We start from the raw sequence: 21,781 nt of genomic DNA, 5'->3' as shown, positions 1-21,781 counted from the left end.
AACAGATTATTAAAACTCTGTTTTGGACAATTGGTCAAAGCAAGCAGTTTATTCAATGAACCTTCATTTTCCCTACTCTTGCTACATGAACTGTAAATGCCTTTTTTGTCTCGAAGTCTTATGCATTTTACCCACATTTTCCCAAAATTCAGTCTGACATATTCAGTATCTTTCAAAACTTTGGGTCCGCCACTAGTATTATAACTCTGGGTTCTTTTGTGTTTTAACAAAGCATGGACACACAACATACGGTTGTGCAAACTGTTCTTCCAGATTCATATTCATCAAAAGATTTTTCCACAGCGCTACGAGGGATCAAAAACTCCACGGGATATCTTTTAATTAATGTATTAAAAGTTCATTGTCTGTCATTCATCTTAACTTTCAATCAATAAATCATGTCGGCACTATATTTCACACCCTCCACCCCTCACTCACTAGTTGCAGCTGTTTCAGAGTATGTTGGCTCACTGCTTGAATCTAAAATGCTGTCACTGTCCCCTCACGTCACTTTTTAATGTCATCTCTTGTCTTCCTACCTGCCAGTTGTCTTTCAACGCTGTTTTAACTCATCTTGTTTTTTATTCGCTTGTGTATCCTTAACTCCCCATCTATTTATGCTGTCTTAAGGGATGTCGGAATATTTAAAAGTTTTAAACAGTTCCTCAGAGGGATCCGATGCCGTTATAGATTTTGGTTTTCTTTTATCACACTTCGCCAGTGACTTGTCAACTACTCAGAAGTAGCTCCCATATAGGCATTTCATTTAGTTGAGAAAAAGTCTTCCACATTTTATTGAATCCCCAGTGCAAAAGGATCTTAAACGCCTGGAGAACAAGGCACTTAAAACACAGACAGTCGCTGACTGACTCTCAATTTGATGCTTTTCACGTTGTTTACTGACTCATTTGTGAGGAAGCGTGCTCTTGTGGGAAATTACTGTATTATTTTCATTACAAGAACGCAATGACAGTGACATGACGACGACAGCTTTGCCGATAGTACAGATCTATATTATGCATTGAGCGTTACTTACACAGTGACAACTTATCGTCTAGTTTTTTGTCTCCTAATTCTCTCTTTGTCTCCCAGTTGTCAGAAGCCAGGGACAAGACACTTGAAGGTGTGACCCGAACTGTTGATTACAAAGAACTAAAAGGCAAAGACCTGTCAACTGTAGACCTGGTCAAGAAGATCGAGCAGGTAAACAACATTACAAGGTGTTTGATGTGTGTGCACATATTGCAGAGGAGCATTCATTTTTTAAAGAATTATAGTCTTGCACTGTCATGTATTTTAAAAAATGTTTATGATAAGACACATTTTCTGAACAAAGGCCATAATCATGGCTTCCCTATGCATTTAGCTGGAGGTGAATCTAGCAGAGAGGGAGAGGCAGTGGCTGGAAAAAGAGCTCCTCGTGGACCAGGTGACACGGCTCTCGAAGCCACTCAGCGAGCAGGCGGAGAACTGCCATCAGGACAGACTCACGCTGGCTAAGAAGGTCGACGGCAAGATCCACTTTCACACGGACAAGAGGCTTAGCCCATGTGCACGCAGACAGAAGCACACAGAAACGCGCAGATTAACACACACATGCACGGACACTTGTTATATCATTCACCTGTTTCGTCAGTTGTCTTGGCTCCCTCTGTGTCTCTCTCACGAACACACTTGCAGAATGTTTGAGGAGCTTGAGCGGTCCATGTGAGGAGCATGCAGAGTGGGCATTGAGAAGTTCACTAGAGTATTCCAGTTTCCTTGTACTCCGTCTCCAGCTCTCCTTCTCTCTCATTGGCTGTCTGTGTACAGTCATATAAATAGCCTCGAGAACAAGGTTCAATAAGGTTGTACTAACTTGGGAAATGCAATAATGGCGTGAATGAAGATTAATTTGGCATTGTAATGTACTGCATCATCATTTGGCGTCAAGACAGATCAAAATCACATCCAATATTTCGAACAATTAACTTTATAACTTTTATCTTGTGTGTATCAATTCATAACCCTGAGTCTGAATGCAGGTTGAATCCGTGTACGATTCAGCTAATCTGTGTGTTTGTGTTGTCTGCCTGCAGTTAAATGAGCTCCGAACTCACATAATGGACACCAACCACCGCATGATGGCCGTCTCTGCAGAACTCTCCATGAAGCAAGCTGTTGCTTTGTCTCTCCAACAAGAGATCAAAGAGAGAGAGCTCCAGGTCAGATATGGTCCCAGCCGCTCACAGCTCAAACCCGGCACCAGCACCAGTGGGATCCTGGAGGCACATTCACCCCTCAGTCTCCCACTGTCTTTCTTATTGTTCCTGTCTCTGTCCACTGACCGCAATCGAGGACCAGTAACGTCTCGCTGTGTCCCATCAGTCACCTCGAAACCTATTTGTCTTGTTTATTTTCACAGTAAAACAAATCGTGAGGCAAACTGAGACAAAATAATATGAATTCATAATTTTCATTCAGAAAACTCCAAGGGGTACAAGACACCATGCAAGAACAAATTACTTCTGACAGTCAGGCTTTCTACTTCAACAGGACATTGTGAAAGAACGCTGCTTGTTAAAGGACGAGCAACTAACAGCAGTCTTCCCCTGCGCCTCTGACCATTGTCTTCATATAACGATGTTAGTGGTGAGGATTAGTAGTCTTGCACATTTAACCACCTGAACCCGAGTGAAGCTAGCATATGCTTATTTGTGTGGAGGCTCAAAGCTCACATCTGACTGCCAGTGGTTTTTGCAGCTTATGGAGGACAGAATATTCGAGTCTTTGTAAAAAATAAAAATGACTTAAATATTGCTAAAAATCGCCAAAGAAAATTACAAAACAAAAAAGACCAGAAATGTATATATTATACACATACAAAAAAAAACTGGCACCAGCAGCCAAATTCCACATCCATAGCAACCAAGAAAAGTTCCAATGTTGTCCACGTTCAATTTAGCTGCTACCTAGCTTTCTGCTCCGACACGTGGTGAAAATAACAGTAAGTCCGCCTCTGATTCATCTTTGCTTATCAAATGAGACAAGTAGGTGTGAAACATTATTCTGATGTTCAGTTCAATGCGATTGTGATTGAAGGACGAGGCTTAAGGCTTAAGTTACAATAATCTAGCTGCCTTGCATCTCTCCTGGCTTGTAGACAATTGTTAGTTATACACCTTTGTTTTGCACCGCTCCATCATTTATTGTGTTTCTGAAAGTCAACCTCAAAAACAATAGTAGTAGTAATCAGGTGCCAGATTGTAAACACGCATCCAGGATGAAATGGGGGACACACAGAGCCGGGGAAAAAAAGACCTTTGGTGTCTGTAACCCAGGGAGGAGGGGCCTACTTTGAATGTTTGAAACTTTAAAATGTTATTTATTCTGCCTCTAAGACAAAGAGCCTTCAGCTATACCACCATTCAAGCAAAACATTTAGATTTTCTGAAAGTCTCACTGTTATCTGTCTCTAACCTACTAAAATGAGACGATTCCCCAAAATGCCTTCTAAATGTTTCAAGAGACGCGTGCTAATAACCTGAAGAAGCCCTGCAGCTGATGTATGCCTGCAGCTGATGTATGCCTGCAGCGCACCGCTGCCACAAGTAGAAGTAGAAAATGCAGAGGCATAACTTTGCCCAAATTCTGACAGTAATGCGACCATCTGTTTTCGGGCGCAGTTAGAGTCGAATTGAGCCAGGAGAGTGCCGAGTGATAGGAATACAAAGTGAACGGTTCTCGCTCTGCCCCTGTGTTCCCAGATGGACAGGTGCCAGAGGCAGCTGGAGCAGGGCCTGCCACCGTGCCATGAGTTAGAGGCGGAGTGGAGGAGGATGCTCCGAGACAAGAAGAGGCGACAGAGGGACAAAGAAGAGAGAGAGAGGGTAAAGATGCACAAACACAAACACACACACACACAGATCACTGGTCAAGAATTGATTAAAGCACTGAGGGGCATGAAAAGAAGATAGAATGACAAAAGGCAAAAAGAAGTGGAGCGGAGACACGACGTGGAGCAGGAATCGATTAAGATTCTGAGGGACAATGGGGGCGGCGGTACACCTGGACACGCACAGGCTCAGATGGAGAAGTGAGTAGAAACGCTCCGCACACAGAGATTAAACAGGATGGAGGGTTGTTTTCCACACATGCACAAAGACGAGGCAAGAAGAGCAAACAAACAGAATTAGACGCAGTCTACACAAGAGAGGCACACAGACGGGGATCAGTTGTGTCTAAAGCCGGTCTGTTGTTGTAGCGATTTGTATTTTTTCACCCAGTTTATTTCAGCTGATAGCCACCGGCCCAGAAAGATGCCACACGGCTCTGCATGCACAATGCACAATGCATAACCAATATATAAAAAATCAGAAGAATTCTCCAGAAACTGAAGTGTTAGTGTGTATCTGATTTAAAGTATTTATGCTTTTCTTTTTTTTTTTTACTACATTTGAAGATGTATTATTCGTCATGCATTTCAAGGGCTTCTTTTTGAAATGTAAATGTATTTCATGAACCCGATAAGAATATGTTTTGTCCTGTTTATTTATCGCCAGTTCCTGCTATTTTCTTTTTTGCATTCAAAGCCATTATTCCTTGTTTTGTGTGCAGTCCTTAGATCACATGCCAGCGGATAAACTCTTCATATGCATGAGAAAAATCGCCATCTCTTTGAAGTCTCAGTTCGATTTAGGCACAGTTCATTTGCATGCTGTTGTGGGGTGAAAGTCAAAGTGAGGGCTGTCGTGTCACAAGGACATGTGTACACTAGAGTTTTTCTTTCTGTTTTTCTCAGCAGAAGGCAGCCAGGGTTACAAATTGATCCATCATCCATATTGGCTTCATGTCAATTTTTGCCAGCCACTGAATTTGTGACAAAAACAGTCTTTTTATGATATATATAAACTCCGTGTTTCCCAAAAGCTACAGTACCCAGCAGTTTGTGCTACATCACAGCAGCTGTCATTTGATGTTGCGGTTCGTCACTTTCTCATCCTGTGGGTGTGTCAAAGTCATCGCCACATCAAAAATGGATCAAAATTGAATCAGTGGTCGTGATTCTTGTCTCATGCACTCATCTGTTCTCTTGTGCTTTGTATTATCTTGAAATTTAGAAAATACATTTTTTATTCCATTTTCATGATTGAAATTCAGGAAACTATTTAGTCCAAGGTCATCTGTCTTGCTACAAATATTAAACTTGTCTCTGGTGTGTGTGTGTGTGTGTGTGTGTGTGTGTGTGTGTGTGTGTGTATGTGTGTGTGTGTGTGTGTGTGTGTGTGTGTGTGTGCAGCTTGCTGAAGAAGAGGAGTGGAACCAGCTGCCTAATGGGAAGTACACCATGGCTGAAACCCGTCCGAATGCATACATCCCCGAGTCAGACGCGCTCCCTCTGCCCAAACCCTACGGAGCCCAGGCCCCCTTCAAACCCTCCCAGCCAGGAGCCAACATGAGGCACTTCCGCAAACCGGCGATCAAACCCTTACAGATATAGAAAACAATATTCATAAACCTAATGGATGAATTCAATTTGTACAAATATATTTCATTGATTTGACTCGTTTCTATCTCACACTTCCATCTGCTCTTTACATAACTCTCTGTGCCGCTCCCTTCTCTTCCTCCCTGCATCTCGAGTATGTTTTTGTCCTCAGTGTCCAGCATACCACTGTTGTTTTGTCATGTGGAAGCGCACTTGTGGACCGCATCTGGTAGTCATTTTGTTTCCCTTTTTTTATTTACTGGCAATAGCTTGTTTACAATCTTGCTTTCAGTAACATTAAATACCGTAAGCGAGTGGAGAGGAAGATAAGGGACATGGGGCAGATGAAATGTGTGCGTTACATCATGTCGTCCAATAAAAATAAAAAACTTCTGTTCTTGTCCTTTTTATCGTCCTCTCTATTAAAGATAAATTGTTTTAGAGATGCTGTAATATTTCTGCATATTCTTTAGTCTTGTTGTCTTTTCATCCTGCACACTTGTAATCTATCTGCTGGTGAATACATTTGAATTGGCTTAAGCTCTAAGCCAGGCTAGGAGTGCCTGCTTAATGCCTAAAATGATAAATGTAAATATAGAGAGGAAGACCCGGCAATGAACGAGCACAGAGAATGACAAAGGAAGAGGAGAATTTAAATGAAGTGGAACAAGAAATGGAGAAGAGTCGGTGGAGGAAAATGGATAAAAGTGGAGCTCTAAATGGGGTGGAGAGTTCAGAGATGGTCACTGGTGACCAAAAACAAAGTGATTTGCCTTTGAAACATCTACAAATGTTTTGGAAGTCGTTCTATCTGCTGATCTTGGCTTACGGGGAAAGTAGTCCTGGTGTCAAAGTGCACTTTGTGCAGCTCGCAAGCTTCACCTGTGTTTGTGAACCAAGTTCAAGTGAAGGCCAGTACTGTGAGCAGTCGTTTCACAACTATGTGCTTCTGCAGTCGTTAAAGAGTAACAGAATATGAATCATAATATACACATACTTGTGTTAAGGAGGGAAATAAACATCCAAGTGTAATTACAAATTGGTGAGATTGAGCTTTTGGGTCATATATTTCCATATGTTCCTCAGGAGACACCTCCCACCTGCATAAATCAGCTGTAACAGGTGCATTAAAACAAGTTAACGAGCTAGAAAAACAGCCTTAGTGGTGAACTGTACAGTTTAAATAATAAGCTCCAAGTAATGGATACATATTTGAAATTATTAGCCAAAAGTAATAGTTAAACCCGTGCTGTTAGCTTAGTTTGCGATACATAATGTGTTAGCTAACCACTTGACAGGTTCAAGAAGGAAGCAGGTCGAGTTTATTAGATTTTGAGGCAGCCCTGTCCACCCAGTGGTGTGTGTCTGTGTGTGTGCATGTGAGGGTGTGTGTTTGTGTGATCATCCACTGCAGGCTAATGTTGAGAGCTGTCAGATTAGCGTAGCCTCTAACTGTTTGTGCTTATTAGCCGGCTACATAACACTGCCTGCATAACAGAGTTTGGAGGCAATAGAGAGGTCGAAAAAAAACCATGTTTCTTTCACATTAAAAAGAGGAATTTCCCCTAAAGATATGTTTTGAGATGACTGTACTGAGATGGTAAACATGAAAATAAAATAAAAAAATCACTGGAAAAGATTGTGTAATGGTATTGCAAAACAAACATGAAAGCGTGATGGGTGCGTTCCTCCTGAAAGGTGACGCGGCATGTATGATGACTGAAGCAGAGATTAGTTCCTGAATCTGTCCAAAAGACATTCATGTTCCTGAGAATCTATGAGCTTATTTCCTCCTGCGCTGAGCCTTCAAGCTGTTAGCCTGCGAGTTGAGATCATTGCCTCATTCATCTCAAACTCAACAATGTAACTGGCACTCGGTTTGTCAGAGTTCAAAGGGAATTCAGAGAAGACAAAGAAAGCCGAGGCCCAGCTGTTGCCACAAAGCTTATCTGTACACCACGTTCTTTAAAAGGTATGGCAGTAATTCAAGAAAAATGCACAAAACAAAAACATGTCTTTATTCACAATCCATCTTACAAAGTTCTTTTGTGTAAACATAAGACACTGTGAGTCAGAAATCCCTTTTTTTTTCCAGGGGAATGTTGTAAAGTATCAAATGAAAGCACAACATGACATTTATATCATCTATGGCATTTAGTCTCAGATGATGCCAACATTTAAACACTATAAAAAGGATTATGAACACATGCCACACACACATACACACACACCATTTACTTTAAGAGCTCAGTCATGATAGAGGACGCAGGGACCTTATCAAAACAACACGTTTGAGTGTGTGCGTGCGTGCGTGTGTGTGTGTGTGTGTGTGTATGTGTGTGGCAAAACTTCTTAGTTGTTATTCCTAAATTCATAAGGGTTTATCATTAACCCTGTACTGTCCTGTTTTTTTTTAATATATATTAACATTAACGAAACATACAAAAAAACAGTTTTTTCAGACAATAATAAACAGTACAGAAAAAAAAACTGTCCTGTTTGATTTGTAAGGCATATTGTGGACTGATTACACAATGGGACCATGTCAGTGGAATTCACCTTTTCATTTTGTCTTTTAAAGGTTTAACAGTCGTACTTTAAATCAAAATGTAGACAGTTAAATACTCTATTAATGACAATTTTAGAAAAAGATTTGGGCAGTTTTGTAGAAAAACAAGTATAAAGAAATCAACTATATAGGTGTCTTACCATTGTTAGCATTGAACACATTTAAATGATCCCTGGTCCTTACTGTCCATTCAGCATCGAGGAATCTTCTATATATTCTAGACACTCTCAGTAATCTCAGAATCCAGGGCTTTGGCATAAAGTCACAGTGTATTTCCCGTTTTAAATCTGCCGGGTCGCCTCACTGAGTTATGCAAAGCTCTTTTCAGCATCATAACTCAAGAGTTAATATCAAATTGAATGTACAGCAGCCACTGACCGACCATGTCAAGCTACTCTGTCCGTAAAGCTTTTGTCAGCATGTAATCAAGTTGATGGGGTGCAGCGGCATCACAGAGAGCACGGGAGGATAAAACAAGAGTTTGATTTATAAATACCGTTTGCAGTATTTGACATCAGTGTCCATAAATTGCAGGAGGAGAAAATGGAGAAGTTGTGCAGAGAATTGTTGCTGCTACAGTTCACATAAATAGCTGCCTGCATTCATTGATTTTCAATAAATATTTGAAAAGCAAGGTTCCCTTGAATTGAATTAAACCACTAACTGAAGACCTAACTGTTTTCTATTGTGTTATAATGTTTGGTACTGTAGATATTGTCCCTTGCGCACCTCAATGTTTACGAGGAAAAAACTTGGTGGCTATTTTTTCCAATCTGCCTCATATTCTCCCCTCCATCGTTCCTTCTCTGGGGCGTCTCCATCCATCTACCCCTCTCTCCCATCCTAATCTTTCATCAAGCACTGAGAGCTTGTTTATGAGTGCTCTGCCTTTCAATCTCGACATTCATCTTTTACTCCTCGCCCTCCATCCCTCCATCATCCATCCATCCGTTATTTATCCTCCAGGCCCAGACAATGATGACTGTTCCCTGAAACACATTTTCCCCCTCATGTGTTTCTCCCCCAATCCATCCACCTCCGGATCCCGCAACCCCCTCCCTCCCTGCCCTCGACATGCTTCATTTTTTTTCAAAGCCCAGCAATATTAGCGTCTGTTTGAGAGCCGTCTCCTCCACGAACCTGGCGTCCACGTTCTCCTGCTCCTCGAAAGGGTTCAGAGCTGCAACACCGGAAAAGAGGAGTTAGAGAGCAATTCCGCTTCTGATGGAGGATGCAACACAACCGCACACTTCCTTCCTTCCAAAGCACGCACATAAACGCACACTTAATCCTCCAAAGGCCTCCAAAAGAATCTAGAGCAGGCCGGGTACAGACCCACACATACACTACCTTGTTCCTCTATATCAGAGAGTATTTTTGCCAAGTAGGTAAGGGGCAGAAACTCAGGTCTGAAGCCGGGCTTGTCTCTGCTGGCGAACGCACATCCCTGAGGAGGAAGACAAAACAAAACCACAACTGTGGGCTCTGCAGTTTTCAAGGATGCACACAGTCAAGATAAATCTGCAGCGAATCCCCAAACTAGTCCCCTTAACTCACTCGTGTTTCTCTATGAAGTTGGCTGGAGTTTAACTTTTTCAGCAGCTATAAATTCTTATCTGTCATTGCACAAAATGCCACTGGCTCAGCTGGGCAATTAGCTGACTGAAACCAGCCAATAGCATCGTGAAGTGGATGGATGATGGGCTGGCTGTACAGCTAGGGTCACTGTTTAAACACGTTTGATAAAGAATGCCAAAGAGGACTTCTTTTTTTTTCTCCAACATTGCAGAAATGTACGCTTTTTCTAGAGTTAACATTTTTAGAGCTGCAAGGATTCCTTGTCAGAAACTTGTGATAATAGCCCATCACAAGTTTCCAGAGCCCAAGGGGATTACTTCAAAAAGCTTGTCTTGTCCGACCACCAGTCTAATATCCAAACAGTTTGAATTTACAAAGATGTAAAACAGCCTCACATTTCAGGGACTCCAGCACATGGTCATTGGCTTTTTTAGCTCATCCAATACTGTGGTTTATGATCAATAACCTGCGCAACTAATACCATTTCCACCATTCTCAGCTGTACTTTGTGTTTATCGCTAATTAGCACATGTTGTGTATGCTAGTCTGCGTTGCTACTAGTGTGTGCGTCACTCCCTGCAGCATGTGTGACACACTACCTTGTTGTTGTGTTTCTCCAGCAGCGTCCTGGTATAATCTCTGGAGATCGAAGCTGAGCTGACAGGATGGTCCCACATATGGTAGATCCTCTGCTTCATAGGCTACACACACACACACACACACACACACACACACACACACACACACACACACACACAAGTTTACATTTCAGACATGTAGCTTATGTTGCGTCATGAGAAGCAGTAATCTCTGGAGCAAAGTAAACATCTGTCCTTTTCTTTTTTTCCACATATTATTGAGGACTTGACCACTAATGAGGGATTCCAGAGAAATCATATTTTCCAGTGTTGAGCAACGCACGCCTTAGTAACACATAACACCTAAGCAAATAGAGACTACAGGTGACTGACAATAAGATTGAGATGATATAGGTTACATCTCGATATAAACACAAGGCTAAAAGTCTGAACTGGCAAAGAGCAGGTGTGTCTCTTGTTTATGTGTTACTGCAGAAGTGTGAACTATATCATATGAGGTTTACCGTAACTCCATGAGCTTAAAATATGTTTATCACAAGAGTAAAGAGTGATGTGGGTGCTGGGTTTAGCCAAGAGATATAACTTTCCTACAGTTTGCCAGCATCTTTGGTTTTCTCACTGTGTGCCTCTGTGCCTGTGTGTGTGTGTGTGTGTGTGTGTGTGTGTGTGTGTGTGTGTGTGTGTGTGTGTGTGTGTGTGTGTATGTATGTGTGTGTTGTACCTGCTAAATCTCTCCTGTCCAACAAAGGTCTAACAGGCAAGACATAAAACAGAGCCGCTAAACACTCGACATTCCTCTGAACACAATGCGGACGGAACACACCCGCACACACACACACACACACACACACACACACACACACACACACACACACACACCTAACTCCAGAGGAAATATACTCTGTCCACACGGGGACACAAGGAAGTTACACAAGGGTTAACGACACACAGACTCAGTGGTAACTGCCTACATTACCCATCCCCAACTCACACAGACACACACACACACACACACACACACAGACACACACACACACACACACACACACACACACACACACACACACACACACACACACACACACACACACACACACACACACACACACACACACACACACACACACACACACACACCCCAGCCGGTTACACGTGTGCTTTGTGATTGTCTTGAGGGTGGCTTCAGGGAGATGAGACCCAAAATAACTTCAAACTCCTAATTGGACCAGAATGGGACATTCGGGGAGAGGACCAACCGAGAAAAGAGGATCAAAACTATCCCCCGAACTAATAGATGGGATTACAATAGCCTCGCACATTGAGAAACTCCCTCCGGCCCCGAACTGCTACTTCTCAGTCCCGTCCTCCAAGTTTGTCCACTCAACATATCATTTGGATGGCAGGTTCCTCTAAACTACTCCTGGCCCTGCACAAAAACCTCCCATTAGACACACACACACTCACACACACACTCACACACACAGTCACACAGAAGTACCTCAGGGAATCTCTTGAGTATGCTGAACTTCAGCCTCTCGTTGGCATCACTGTTGTCCAAATCTAAACACAAAGACACAGGCGAAAAGAGGACATTACTTTTCTGAAGATCTCCCCGAAGAAGACTGGTGATCTCAATAATTATTTTAAAATTCTCTGAAATTACATGTTGGATTAAAAGAGTTTCTATTTCCTTTATCTGGAGACACTTTATGTAAAATAAATGCAAATACAATCAACAAAAGCCAAGATTGCTGTAAATCTGCAATAAATTGTTTTCCCATGTTGATTTCCAAGGATAGAAAAAGAATTAGAGGGAAATTTACATTTTATATAAAAACAGAAAATGTTTTTGCAATCAAGGCTTCACAAATGATCCCTCAGGAAAGACATTTCTGAGTCAGCAACACTTTGTTATCTTGGCTTTAAGACACTTGACAACATGTATTGTTTTGTGTTGCAGTGAGATTCATGCATTCATAAAGAGCAGAGAGCCTCTGAGATCCTTTGACCCAGCACAGAAGAAGCAACAACAACAACACAGAAACTAACTTCTCAAGGCGAGCAGATCATACATTAGGAGTTCTTGCCAGATTATTCATCTTTTTTTCTGAAACTTTCTTCAGCAATAGAGTGCAACTCATTGGCACTATTACTGCAGCTTCTGCACATGATTATCTTTTAGCCCTAGAAGGACCTGGACTCTTCCAGGAGCAGAGGTTGTGAGAGAGCAACGCTGGTTCAGACTCAAACATCTCAACAATTTATAGATTATCATGAAGCGTTGTACAGACATGCATATTCCCAATATGATATTTTCTCATTAGGTTGACATTTTTAGTTTTAGCATGTTTGAAGTACTGTTATCCGTGCACTTTATTTTATATTCTAATTGTACATTGCATTGTGTTTATTCTTTGATGTATGCACCACCCGCCATGAAAAATTCCTTGCATGTGAAATCATACGTGGCAATAAATGGTTCTGATTTTGATTTTTTTTATGTTTTAAAAAATGGATAGATATTTGAAAACCTCATATCTGTAATCAGATATCTAGACCAGCAGTTTGGAAAGTACCAAGTAAAGTAAGACTGGTTAGTTTGGGAAATAGATGAGACGGTTTGTGTGTGTTTGTAATGAGGCAGAAAGTGCACATCTGCCCAGACAAATGTTCTGGATAAAATAATAGCACTCTTAGTAGGAATAGATATATACTTATTTGATCAATTCCTTGGGCGAGGTGATGCATGAACCCAAAGGATGTTTCAAAGTCCTGAAACATCCATTTCTCTCACTTTGAAGTTTAAAACCATTTAGACTCGAGCTCAGCGCCAATGTTTAGCCTTGAAACAATACACACTCAGACATATCAAATAAACCTCGTCAATGTTTTGGAGTACGGCTCTGCATCCCCATGGTAGCTAACATTAACCTCTGACCTCTCTGCACAAACAGTGACTAAAGTATTGAAAGAAAATATGTAAGCGTCTTACCTGTTTCATGAGTCAGTGTGGTAAACGTTACCACTTAATAACAACAACTCGTGCTCACAGCTGTGTGGTGCGAGTTTCAGTCATGACTTCATCCTCGCTCAGTAGCAAACACGAATAAATAATAAGACATTTTAAAATAAAACAAGCAACAACTTTCATATTCTGCCTTTGCAAATCAGTGGCAATGTTTCCTGGCCCTGATAAATCATTCTGGATTAATTAATTCAACTTTTAATCATTCTTAAACTTAACGAGGCTAGCAAATAGCTTGTTGGCTGGTTCTTCAATTGATGTTCAAAAAAAAGGGAGAAAAGAAATACACCAAAAGAAAAAACGCAATGTAACAACTAAACTAAAATGAAAACAAAATATAAAGATTAAATGCAAAAATAAGACATTTAGTATTTATAAGATAGATCATATTAGAGCTGTTCACATCCGTTTGTCCCACTTATTTTGCTGTGGTTGTTTTTTTTTTTTGGTCGTTCCAGCCATCTGTGGTAATGCTGGAAATATTACTGATGTCGTTTGATAGACATTGATGGTAATAATAAGCTTGGAAATACTAAACACAGTACATACCTTCAGATTTAATGTGCAGATTATGTTGTTTGTTAATGCTGCCTCCAGCATATCGTTTACAATATTCATTTGAAAGCATATATATTTTAAACAATGATTTATTTTATTGGACAAATTGAAATATTGACCTGATGATGGCACAAAACAATTCATCCTGAGAGGAACATAAATATCTGTCCAAAATGGTATCGCAATCCAACCAATAGTTGTTGAGATATTTCCGTGTGAAGAGGAGGAGGATGAAACGATTGACTTTTCATTGAAAAACTTCTCATATGCAAAAACATAGCTGTGTGTGTGTGTGTGTGTGTACCCGTCATGAGCCGAGACACAAAGGTCTCCGTGAGCTGCAGGAAGCCGTGATCAATGTACTGAAGGAAGGTGTGATGAGGGAGGCAACGCACAGCAAACACCGCTAACAGGGTGTGATAGCCTGGAGAGACAAGAGAGAGAGAACAATGGGGCAGATGAAGAGAAAGAAGAAGGAGGAACTTTTTGATGTTTCTGAAAACAACAAAAGAAGCAAAAGAGTAAAACTACAGCTACAACCATGCTCGCGGCTCTGTGAGGCTGTTTTTAGAAACAGCAGTGCTTTGAGCTTCGCGCTGTCGTCAGCATGCTAGCTAACACGCTCACATTGCTGAGGAAGATGTTTAGCAGGTACTGGACGAAGAGCTGTGCCGTTAGCGTGGTTAAAAACACTTACGACCTCACTCATTTTAAGTAACTTATATTGACCGAAAGGGACACAGACTCACTGCAACTGTTTTATAGCTTCGCACACAATTTACCCCCATTGACATGGGTGTGCTGCCTTGCTTCAGGCCATGAGGCTCTTCCTCTTGTTGCCAGACAAGGATTCTAACCTGTAAACTGCTCCTCATGAGCAACTAAAGTCATGTAAGTGTGTAATAGGGGGGGTTATATGGCAAACACTTGAAAATGAATTCAAATGATTGAAAATGTATTCACACTTTGCCCATGTCTGCGCTATGCTAATGTTTAACATATTTTTGGTTACATTAATGCTGAAGAGAGCAGGTCTGTTTTCCCTCAGTGCAAACACACATTGTTATTCTGAGACAGACGGACTGGATTATAACAACTCAAAGTTTAAGTTTGTGTGTGTGTGTGTGTGCGTGGATAGTACCAGGAGGGAGGGGCAGACAGAGACCCCTCGTGGCTTCCAGGATCCGAAACATGAAGTGAAGCACAGACCACTCGGCTGGACTGCCCCGTTGCTTGCTGGAAAACACACACACACACACACACACACACACACACACACACACACACACACACACACACACACACACACACACACACACACACACACACACACACACACACACACACACACACACACACACACACACAGAAAAATCCGGACAGGAATGTTATGTAACGTGAGCGCACATGTGAAGAAGGGTAATCAACAGTTTGCTCATGTGGACACACACAGTGGGGAGGGATGGAGGGTTTGGAGCGCACATGCGTGAAGATGAATACATGTGCGCGCTCACACACACACACACACACACACACACACACACACACACACACACACACACACACACACACACACACACACACACACACACAGACACACAGTCAGTGCTTTACACATACATTACATTAAGTCACAAACTTTGAAGGAGACGCACACTGATAAGGGAGGGCTACTCACGAGCACAAAACACAAGGGCCCAGTTTGTACTTCAGCCAGACGGACTCCAGCATGTGTCTGATGAGCTCCAGCTAAGCACACACACACACACACACACACACACACACACACAAACACGCACAAACACACACACACCCATGTTAGTGCTTTCGGGAAGGAGATGCTCGATTAGATTCAAATGAAACAAGACATTTTTCTGCCACGACAATGTCCTTTTCATGGAAATGCTCACTTGCTCGATGAGCGACATTCTCGCTTCCCTCTTTTGGTTTGTTCCTACTTCCCCCTATTTATTTCCACTGAAAACCGAGCGGTGGGTCCGGACGAGATCGCACCTTTCACGCACTTCCACATCATTTCGCAACTCGTCTTTCAGCATGCAGGATCATCTGAATGCACTTGACTCCTTTGAAACATGCCCGCTGCGTGCTGGAGCACACACGTGTTGAATAACAGGAAGACGGTCTGCCTCCTCCACATCCGGCACACCAGTGGGAAACCCTCCACCGGTGTCCTCCTCTGACCTCAGGGAAATGCAATTAGCTTTACTTACGTAACGAACTTGACCAAAATAAAAAAAAAACGCACATCATGATCAGCCTCCCGGTTGTTGTTTTTTTAACTTCTCTTGTACAGATTTAACATCCTTCATGAGGTTTATCACAATGCCGTGTTTGTCTAATTAGCTGCTATTCCATACACAATTTTTCATGTTGTCTGTACACTAGTTATGGAATAAATTCGCAAATAAATAACCACAGTGGAATTTAGGGACGTCTCTATAAATGCAGATTAAGAAAGTGGTGAGCAGTTGGTCCACTCTTTGGTTAACAGTATAAAATGAGTGTTGGATACACACTAAAACTTTCTGCTATCAGATATTCATTGTTTGACAAGGAGGTGGCTACTTTCAAGCGAAATAAATTATTCATTTTTTCTTTCTTCCCCAACTAACATCTCGCGTGCTCGTTGCTGATCCAGGGCCCTGAAGATAAAAAAGTAAAAAGGGGGAAAACAAATATGTAGAAGATGTTTTTGTGCTGAAGACAAAAAGTTAAACAAGTGATTTAAAGCCGCAGACTCATGCACACTATCCCCAGTGTGACGTTCATGAGAATAAAATCTGTAATCAGCGATTTGTCTTAATGAGCCTCGGCCTGACAAAGACAGTGTGACTCCCCTGCTGAGAAAAAGTTAAATAACCTTGGGTATAGAATAACTCGTTCTGTATAATTGGGAATATTGCAACCTATTTAAATCCATTCAATTTATTTTAATACGTATTCCTGAATAGTAATCATATTCAGCTATTGGCGGGTTGTTCTTTGCTCTGACATTGGCTACGTGATGAAAAGGAATGCATCTCAGTTGTCTGTAGCAACGGGAATGAGAAATAAATATCTGTGACAATAATGTGCTGCAGAGCTGTAATCTATCACAGCAGAAGTTCCCTTGCTCCTAAAAGCTGTAATCTATTTCACCCCCAACTTCTCCCCTGTGTCAACGCAGCCATTAGTCTCAATAAGCGCCGACAAGAGGTAGATGTTCTTTATTTGTGGAGGGGAAGTCAGCCCTCTTTGAAAATGTACCTCCCCGAGTTTTTAAAGCATGAGTCAGCTTGATGTGTAAGCACATCACCCGGCTGTTGAGTTACTCGACTGTTCGGGAACTAAAGCGTCCCTGAAGGATGTTTCTTATGGGTCCTTTAGTGTGTGTGTGTTTTAATAAACCCTGCTCCCCGGATGAGAAACTTTTTCATTTTCCCTCCTCTGAATAAATTCAATAATAACCACGTTTGCCAGGATGCAGGGCGATGCCAAAATGATTACAGACATGCCTTTTTCTATTACTTCCATTTGGAGTCTGACGGCGGAGGTAGAAACTCATAAGCCTGTCGTACGGAGCTGAGCCACCGACCTATCCAGCTGAGAGCAGGCAGGATTTGTTTTGTCTTTGTTACTCTGTCATTTGCAATTCCATAAAGTCCCGAAACGTGGTGCTTCCTGCTTTCTATTCAATTCCAGCCTTACCCTTGGCCTGATTTAATACTTTTGTGTTGATATATGCTCCATGTCTGCTTTCAGCGGCTCCTAGCTGTGAAGGGATTTACTTCCCAGGAATACTAAAGACTGACTTTACAGAACCAAGTACCTCTATAGGGTACTGAGACGCAGAGCGGTAGCGTCTTTCCCCTCGGTTATGCAGATCCCACTTGCCGCTCTTTGGGTGGCTGCGGTGACACTCGCATCCATAAATATGTGGGATAAACATTGCGTTTCCCACATCCCCACGAAAAGTCTCTGAGTGGTTAAGGGTTACATGCCGCGACCAGAAAACTGTTTGTTTTAGAGAACTGAAGTGGCGACATGATGGCTTCCAGAAACCCTCTCTAATCTGAGGAGCACACATCCATCTGTCAAAGCATTTAACTTAAGTGGAGAACTCGCTGCCTTTTCCACTGAGTTGTCCTCGCCGTGAGTGGCACTTAACCTTGCCGAAAAAGAGTAAGGGCAAACATTAAATAAACATAACTCGAAGAAGGATGTACCTCCAAAGAAAAAAAAGGGTTCACGGGAGTATACACGGCTCCCGTACCTCCCTTTATCTGTGCAACACACACGGTGTACCAACCAGTTTGGCTACGTAGTTGACAACCAGCGTGTCGATCTTCTTCTTCCCAATCCGAGGCAGGTGTCTGTTGAGATGCTCTCGGAGCTTGTCAACCGTCTGCAATGTTAAAAACACATTGATTATTTTCTGTGTGTGTGTGTGTGTGTATGTAGCCTTGAGTAAATGTTGTGTTTGCGCGTTTAGAGAAGACTTTGCTGTGCACTCAGCAGGGTCAAATTGAGTGCAGCTTGACTTTTCCCTTGACAATAAAGTCCCAAAATTGATTTAACCATGGAGTTAGAAAGGAGGGAAGGAGGGAAGACAGGAGACCTGTAGATGTAAGAGGCGGTACAGAAGATGAGTCTAAAGACAGTTGACAGAATGACCTGATATCCTTCAGGGAGGAAAGGGGAATAAGGAGGAGACAGAAGGAAAGAGGCCAGAGAAAGAAGGAGGGAGAGGAAAGAAGAGGAAAGAGAGAAAGGGGTAAAAGTGATGGATGAAGTGATGGAGGGAATAAGGAGAGAAAGGCAGGAGGACTGTGTCATTCTAAGAATAGCTGAGGGAATGCTAGCATCTCCCCTGAACTCCATTAAATTGAAGCTATCTACTCTTTAAAAACTCTGCTGAGCACAGGGAAAAATGGAGGATATGAAAATGCCCATCAAACAGCGTACAGTAAAATAAATAAAGAAACGCAGGACAGGGACCTTAAGATGCCCTTTTTTAGAAGCGTTGACTCATCTGAAGCGTAACTGGAGTTTCACCTAAAAGATGACTATGGTGGGAAAGGATCGGCTGTCAGCGTTTCACTGTGGATCTTTAGTGGTCTATATATCAACACATGTTAGAGGAAGAATTCCCCTCCAGGGGCTGGTGAACTGTTGTATGTCAACAATCTGGAGCGCTCAATGCATCTACGGAGGATTTCATCAATGAAGCACTTTACTTTACTTTTTTAACTTGGCCTCATCTGCGACAGTGAGTGTCAGCGGAGAGGAAAAAGAGCCACGCTCCACAATTACTCAAACTTCGAAGAAAAAAAGAGGACGTCAAAGTCGGCGCGGTATCAAAAGCAACAATAAGTGGTTCATTATTTTCTATTCTGCTCCTGCTTTTTGATTTTGAGTGGTAGGATGTTAACGACAGTCTTTTTTCGGGGCTTTCTGCTTTGGAAATATCAGCTTGTTTTGTCATGACTGAATGAATGACTGGTCCTTTTATGGAATGATTCATTTGGCTGACAGCATTTCACAAGTGATGCTTTTCAAAAGCAGGCAAGTTACGAATAAAAACCTTTTTGGAATCTTATGAATGGCTTTCTTACTTCGAACCAGAGGATCCTGGTACCACCGCCATAGTTCTATATGAAAGCAAAGCTGATTGTATATAGTATACTCATACTGTGGGACCACAACTTGAGCTTAAAACCACAGAAAAAGACAGAAAGCTAACAAGCATCAAGCTTGATCAAGTCATTTTGGGGTAATTTCATCCAACTTCAATGAATTTTGAGCTTCCTTGTCAACTCCAACCCTCATACTACACACTCTGTAGTCACACAATCGTCTTGAGTTTGTCCGTCCATCAACGGGACACACGCCCTGGCTCAGAGCCAGAGTCACAATTTATCAAAGATTTGGATGGGGCTGTGGTAAGAGCAAGCCAGTCAAGCTCTCCACACCAAACTCAAGATAAAGAAATTAATTTCTTTGACCCCCTCTTGTGCGAGCCCTTCCTTAGAAAATTTGGAAGTATACGATTTTCTTGCATTTTGATTTTCCCTTTATAGAAACGAAGCGTCTCGCCCAAGCTACTATTAGCAGTGTGTGTGTGTGTGTGTGTGTGTGTGTGTGTGTGTGTGTGTGTGTGTGTGTGTGTGTGTGTGCGTGCGCGCGGTAGCCACTGATAGGTGCCAGCCTCTCCGTCTCTCACCAGGCCTATTAGCGCCCTCTGTTGATGGTCCTCCTCCTGGAAAAGTGGCACCAGCTTCTTATCTGGAGGAGAGAGACAAGGCAATAGTGGGAACTTGCACATAAAAGAGACGTTTGAAGAAACCTTTGAAAAAAGCAGCCACGCCAGACCGAACACTACAGGTGGCCTCAAGTGTGTTAGTGCAGTAACATTATTTTTAAAAAGCCATTAGTAGAAATGGATGAAACCCAGACTCTGACTTGTTATGGCCTTAATAAAGGAAGTAGACATTAATGGACTGTTCTGGATGACTGTTCGCTTTAAAAATACATTCAGACGCCTGGAGGTTATGGCTGCAATCCTGCTGTGTCCTATGTGTGTGCGTGCGTGTGAGTGTGTGTTTTTATATCAGCCACACAAAAGTGGACCATGCTTCAGCCAGGTCACTTCAGTTGAATTATTGCACACTCGCATTCAGAAGCACACACCGTCTTTTGATCACTTTCACAGACCTGCGAGAAGCTGGCGTTTTGATGTTACAGTGTAATACGTGACACATATAAATAGCATTTACAGGGCGCAGCCAGCTGACAGGATGCGCTGCCAGATTTGATGTATGCCTGTCAGAAGTTCAAAGTCATCAACTGTTTTTGAAATGAGGTATATTAAGACAATTGGCTGGTGTTCTTAGTCTGAGCTTTTCACGCCAATGGACATGGGTTGGACACACACATAAACACACGTGTTAACCGTGTATCCTCTCCGTTACAAGGCCATCTCATCCATCAAACTGGAAGCATTGTTGAATAATGAATTACCAGATCAAAAAATACCTGATCAAAACCTTTCTTGATTCATGAAGTAAAATGCTAAACTAGATGCAAATTTGAATATGAGAATTAGCTGAATATCTCTATTTGATATTCTTGTCAATGGGATCTCTTCTGGTTTTGTTAGCTTGGTCCAACACATCATAGCCATTTGCAGTTGTCACTTTGGGCTTTGGGCTATTGGGACTAGCAGCATGGCTCTGGGGATGTCAGTCTTTGGTCCTGAAATACTAACAACTTTGGGATAGACTGCTGTGAAATTTGGTGCCGATATCTTTGGAGCTTAGAGGATGAATCCTAAGGACTCTGGTGATGCTCTGACTTGTCATCCAGGCAGGACGTGATGATTGCTTCACTTATCTGGGCAAGTAGCTCAACATCTATTGGACGGATTCGTACAACAATTGGCACAGACATTAGTGGTTCGCTGGTGATTTATATCTGACATTAACAATCCTGTGACTCCTCCTTTAGTGCCAACGCGAGGTTGACATTTTTAGCTTTGGACTAATGGATGGATCGCCATGAAATGTGGAACTGACATTCATGTTTCCCTCCAGATGAATAGCAATAACTTTGGTGATTCCCAGACTATACAACGTTTCATAAATAGAACGTGGCTGTAGGACTTTCTGGTTTGCCATGACTTTCTAATAATTGTTGTGAGCAGAGTAGAAAGCCTTGCATGGATTGTAAAAGTGATGAAGAGAGCGTGTGTTTTACAAGTGAATCTGAGGGAGGCTCTGAGTGCATGAGATCATCTGTGTGAATTAGCTGAGGGGAGGGAAGTTCCCGCCTTGTGGACAAGAGCCAGGCCGAAAGAGCAGATGGGAGAGAGGTGAAGGAGGTAAATAAACCCCTACATTTATATAATTGAAGCATTCTTCAACTCCACTCTTTTAAAATTTCCTTTCACACTCACCTCTCCCACTTCTCACCTTCTTCCTCTCGAC

At 42.1% G+C, this 21,781-nt stretch overlaps 2 protein-coding genes across 5 annotated transcripts in view; one reads left to right on the top strand and one right to left on the bottom strand.

Moving 5' to 3' along the window:
• Positions 1 to 5,514, top strand: part of ccdc146 (coiled-coil domain containing 146) — a 41,750-nt gene extending 36,236 nt beyond the window's left edge. For 3 of the 4 annotated variants that reach the window (XM_068586622.1, XM_068586621.1, XM_068586623.1), the window contains exons 19-23: positions 1,093 to 1,203; positions 1,367 to 1,504; positions 2,079 to 2,204; positions 3,747 to 3,869; positions 5,279 to 5,514. In XM_068586622.1, the coding sequence (XP_068442723.1) occupies positions 1,093 to 1,203; positions 1,367 to 1,504; positions 2,079 to 2,204; positions 3,747 to 3,869; positions 5,279 to 5,479 (699 nt within the window). In that variant the 3' untranslated portion in view covers positions 5,480 to 5,514. Of the gene's footprint in view, positions 1 to 1,092; positions 1,204 to 1,366; positions 2,002 to 2,078; positions 2,205 to 3,746; positions 3,870 to 5,278 lie in introns of those variants that run through there. The other variant, XM_068586624.1, reaches the window with a different exon arrangement.
• A 3,588-nt stretch (positions 5,515 to 9,102) lies between these two features.
• The window catches only part of gsap (gamma-secretase activating protein), a 27,492-nt gene continuing 14,813 nt past the window's right edge, over positions 9,103 to 21,781 (bottom strand). The window contains exons 24-32 of the mRNA XM_068586285.1: positions 20,020 to 20,081; positions 18,106 to 18,201; positions 15,475 to 15,545; positions 14,938 to 15,032; positions 14,101 to 14,220; positions 11,712 to 11,773; positions 10,214 to 10,315; positions 9,387 to 9,483; positions 9,103 to 9,216 (exon numbers count right to left, since the gene is read on the bottom strand). Of these exons, the coding sequence (XP_068442386.1) occupies positions 9,116 to 9,216; positions 9,387 to 9,483; positions 10,214 to 10,315; positions 11,712 to 11,773; positions 14,101 to 14,220; positions 14,938 to 15,032; positions 15,475 to 15,545; positions 18,106 to 18,201; positions 20,020 to 20,081 (806 nt within the window). The 3' untranslated portion in view covers positions 9,103 to 9,115. The remainder of the gene's footprint in view (positions 9,217 to 9,386; positions 9,484 to 10,213; positions 10,316 to 11,711; positions 11,774 to 14,100; positions 14,221 to 14,937; positions 15,033 to 15,474; positions 15,546 to 18,105; positions 18,202 to 20,019; positions 20,082 to 21,781) is intronic.

Source organism: Clinocottus analis, unplaced genomic scaffold, assembly GCF_023055335.1.
Source record: "Clinocottus analis isolate CAN_PGR_092001 unplaced genomic scaffold, fCliAna1.0.p SCAF_20, whole genome shotgun sequence".
NCBI classification, from domain to species: Eukaryota; Metazoa; Chordata; class Actinopteri; order Perciformes; family Cottidae; genus Clinocottus; species Clinocottus analis.
Note: the sequence above shows the minus strand (reverse complement) of the source record. Positions and strands in the feature narration are given on the sequence as shown.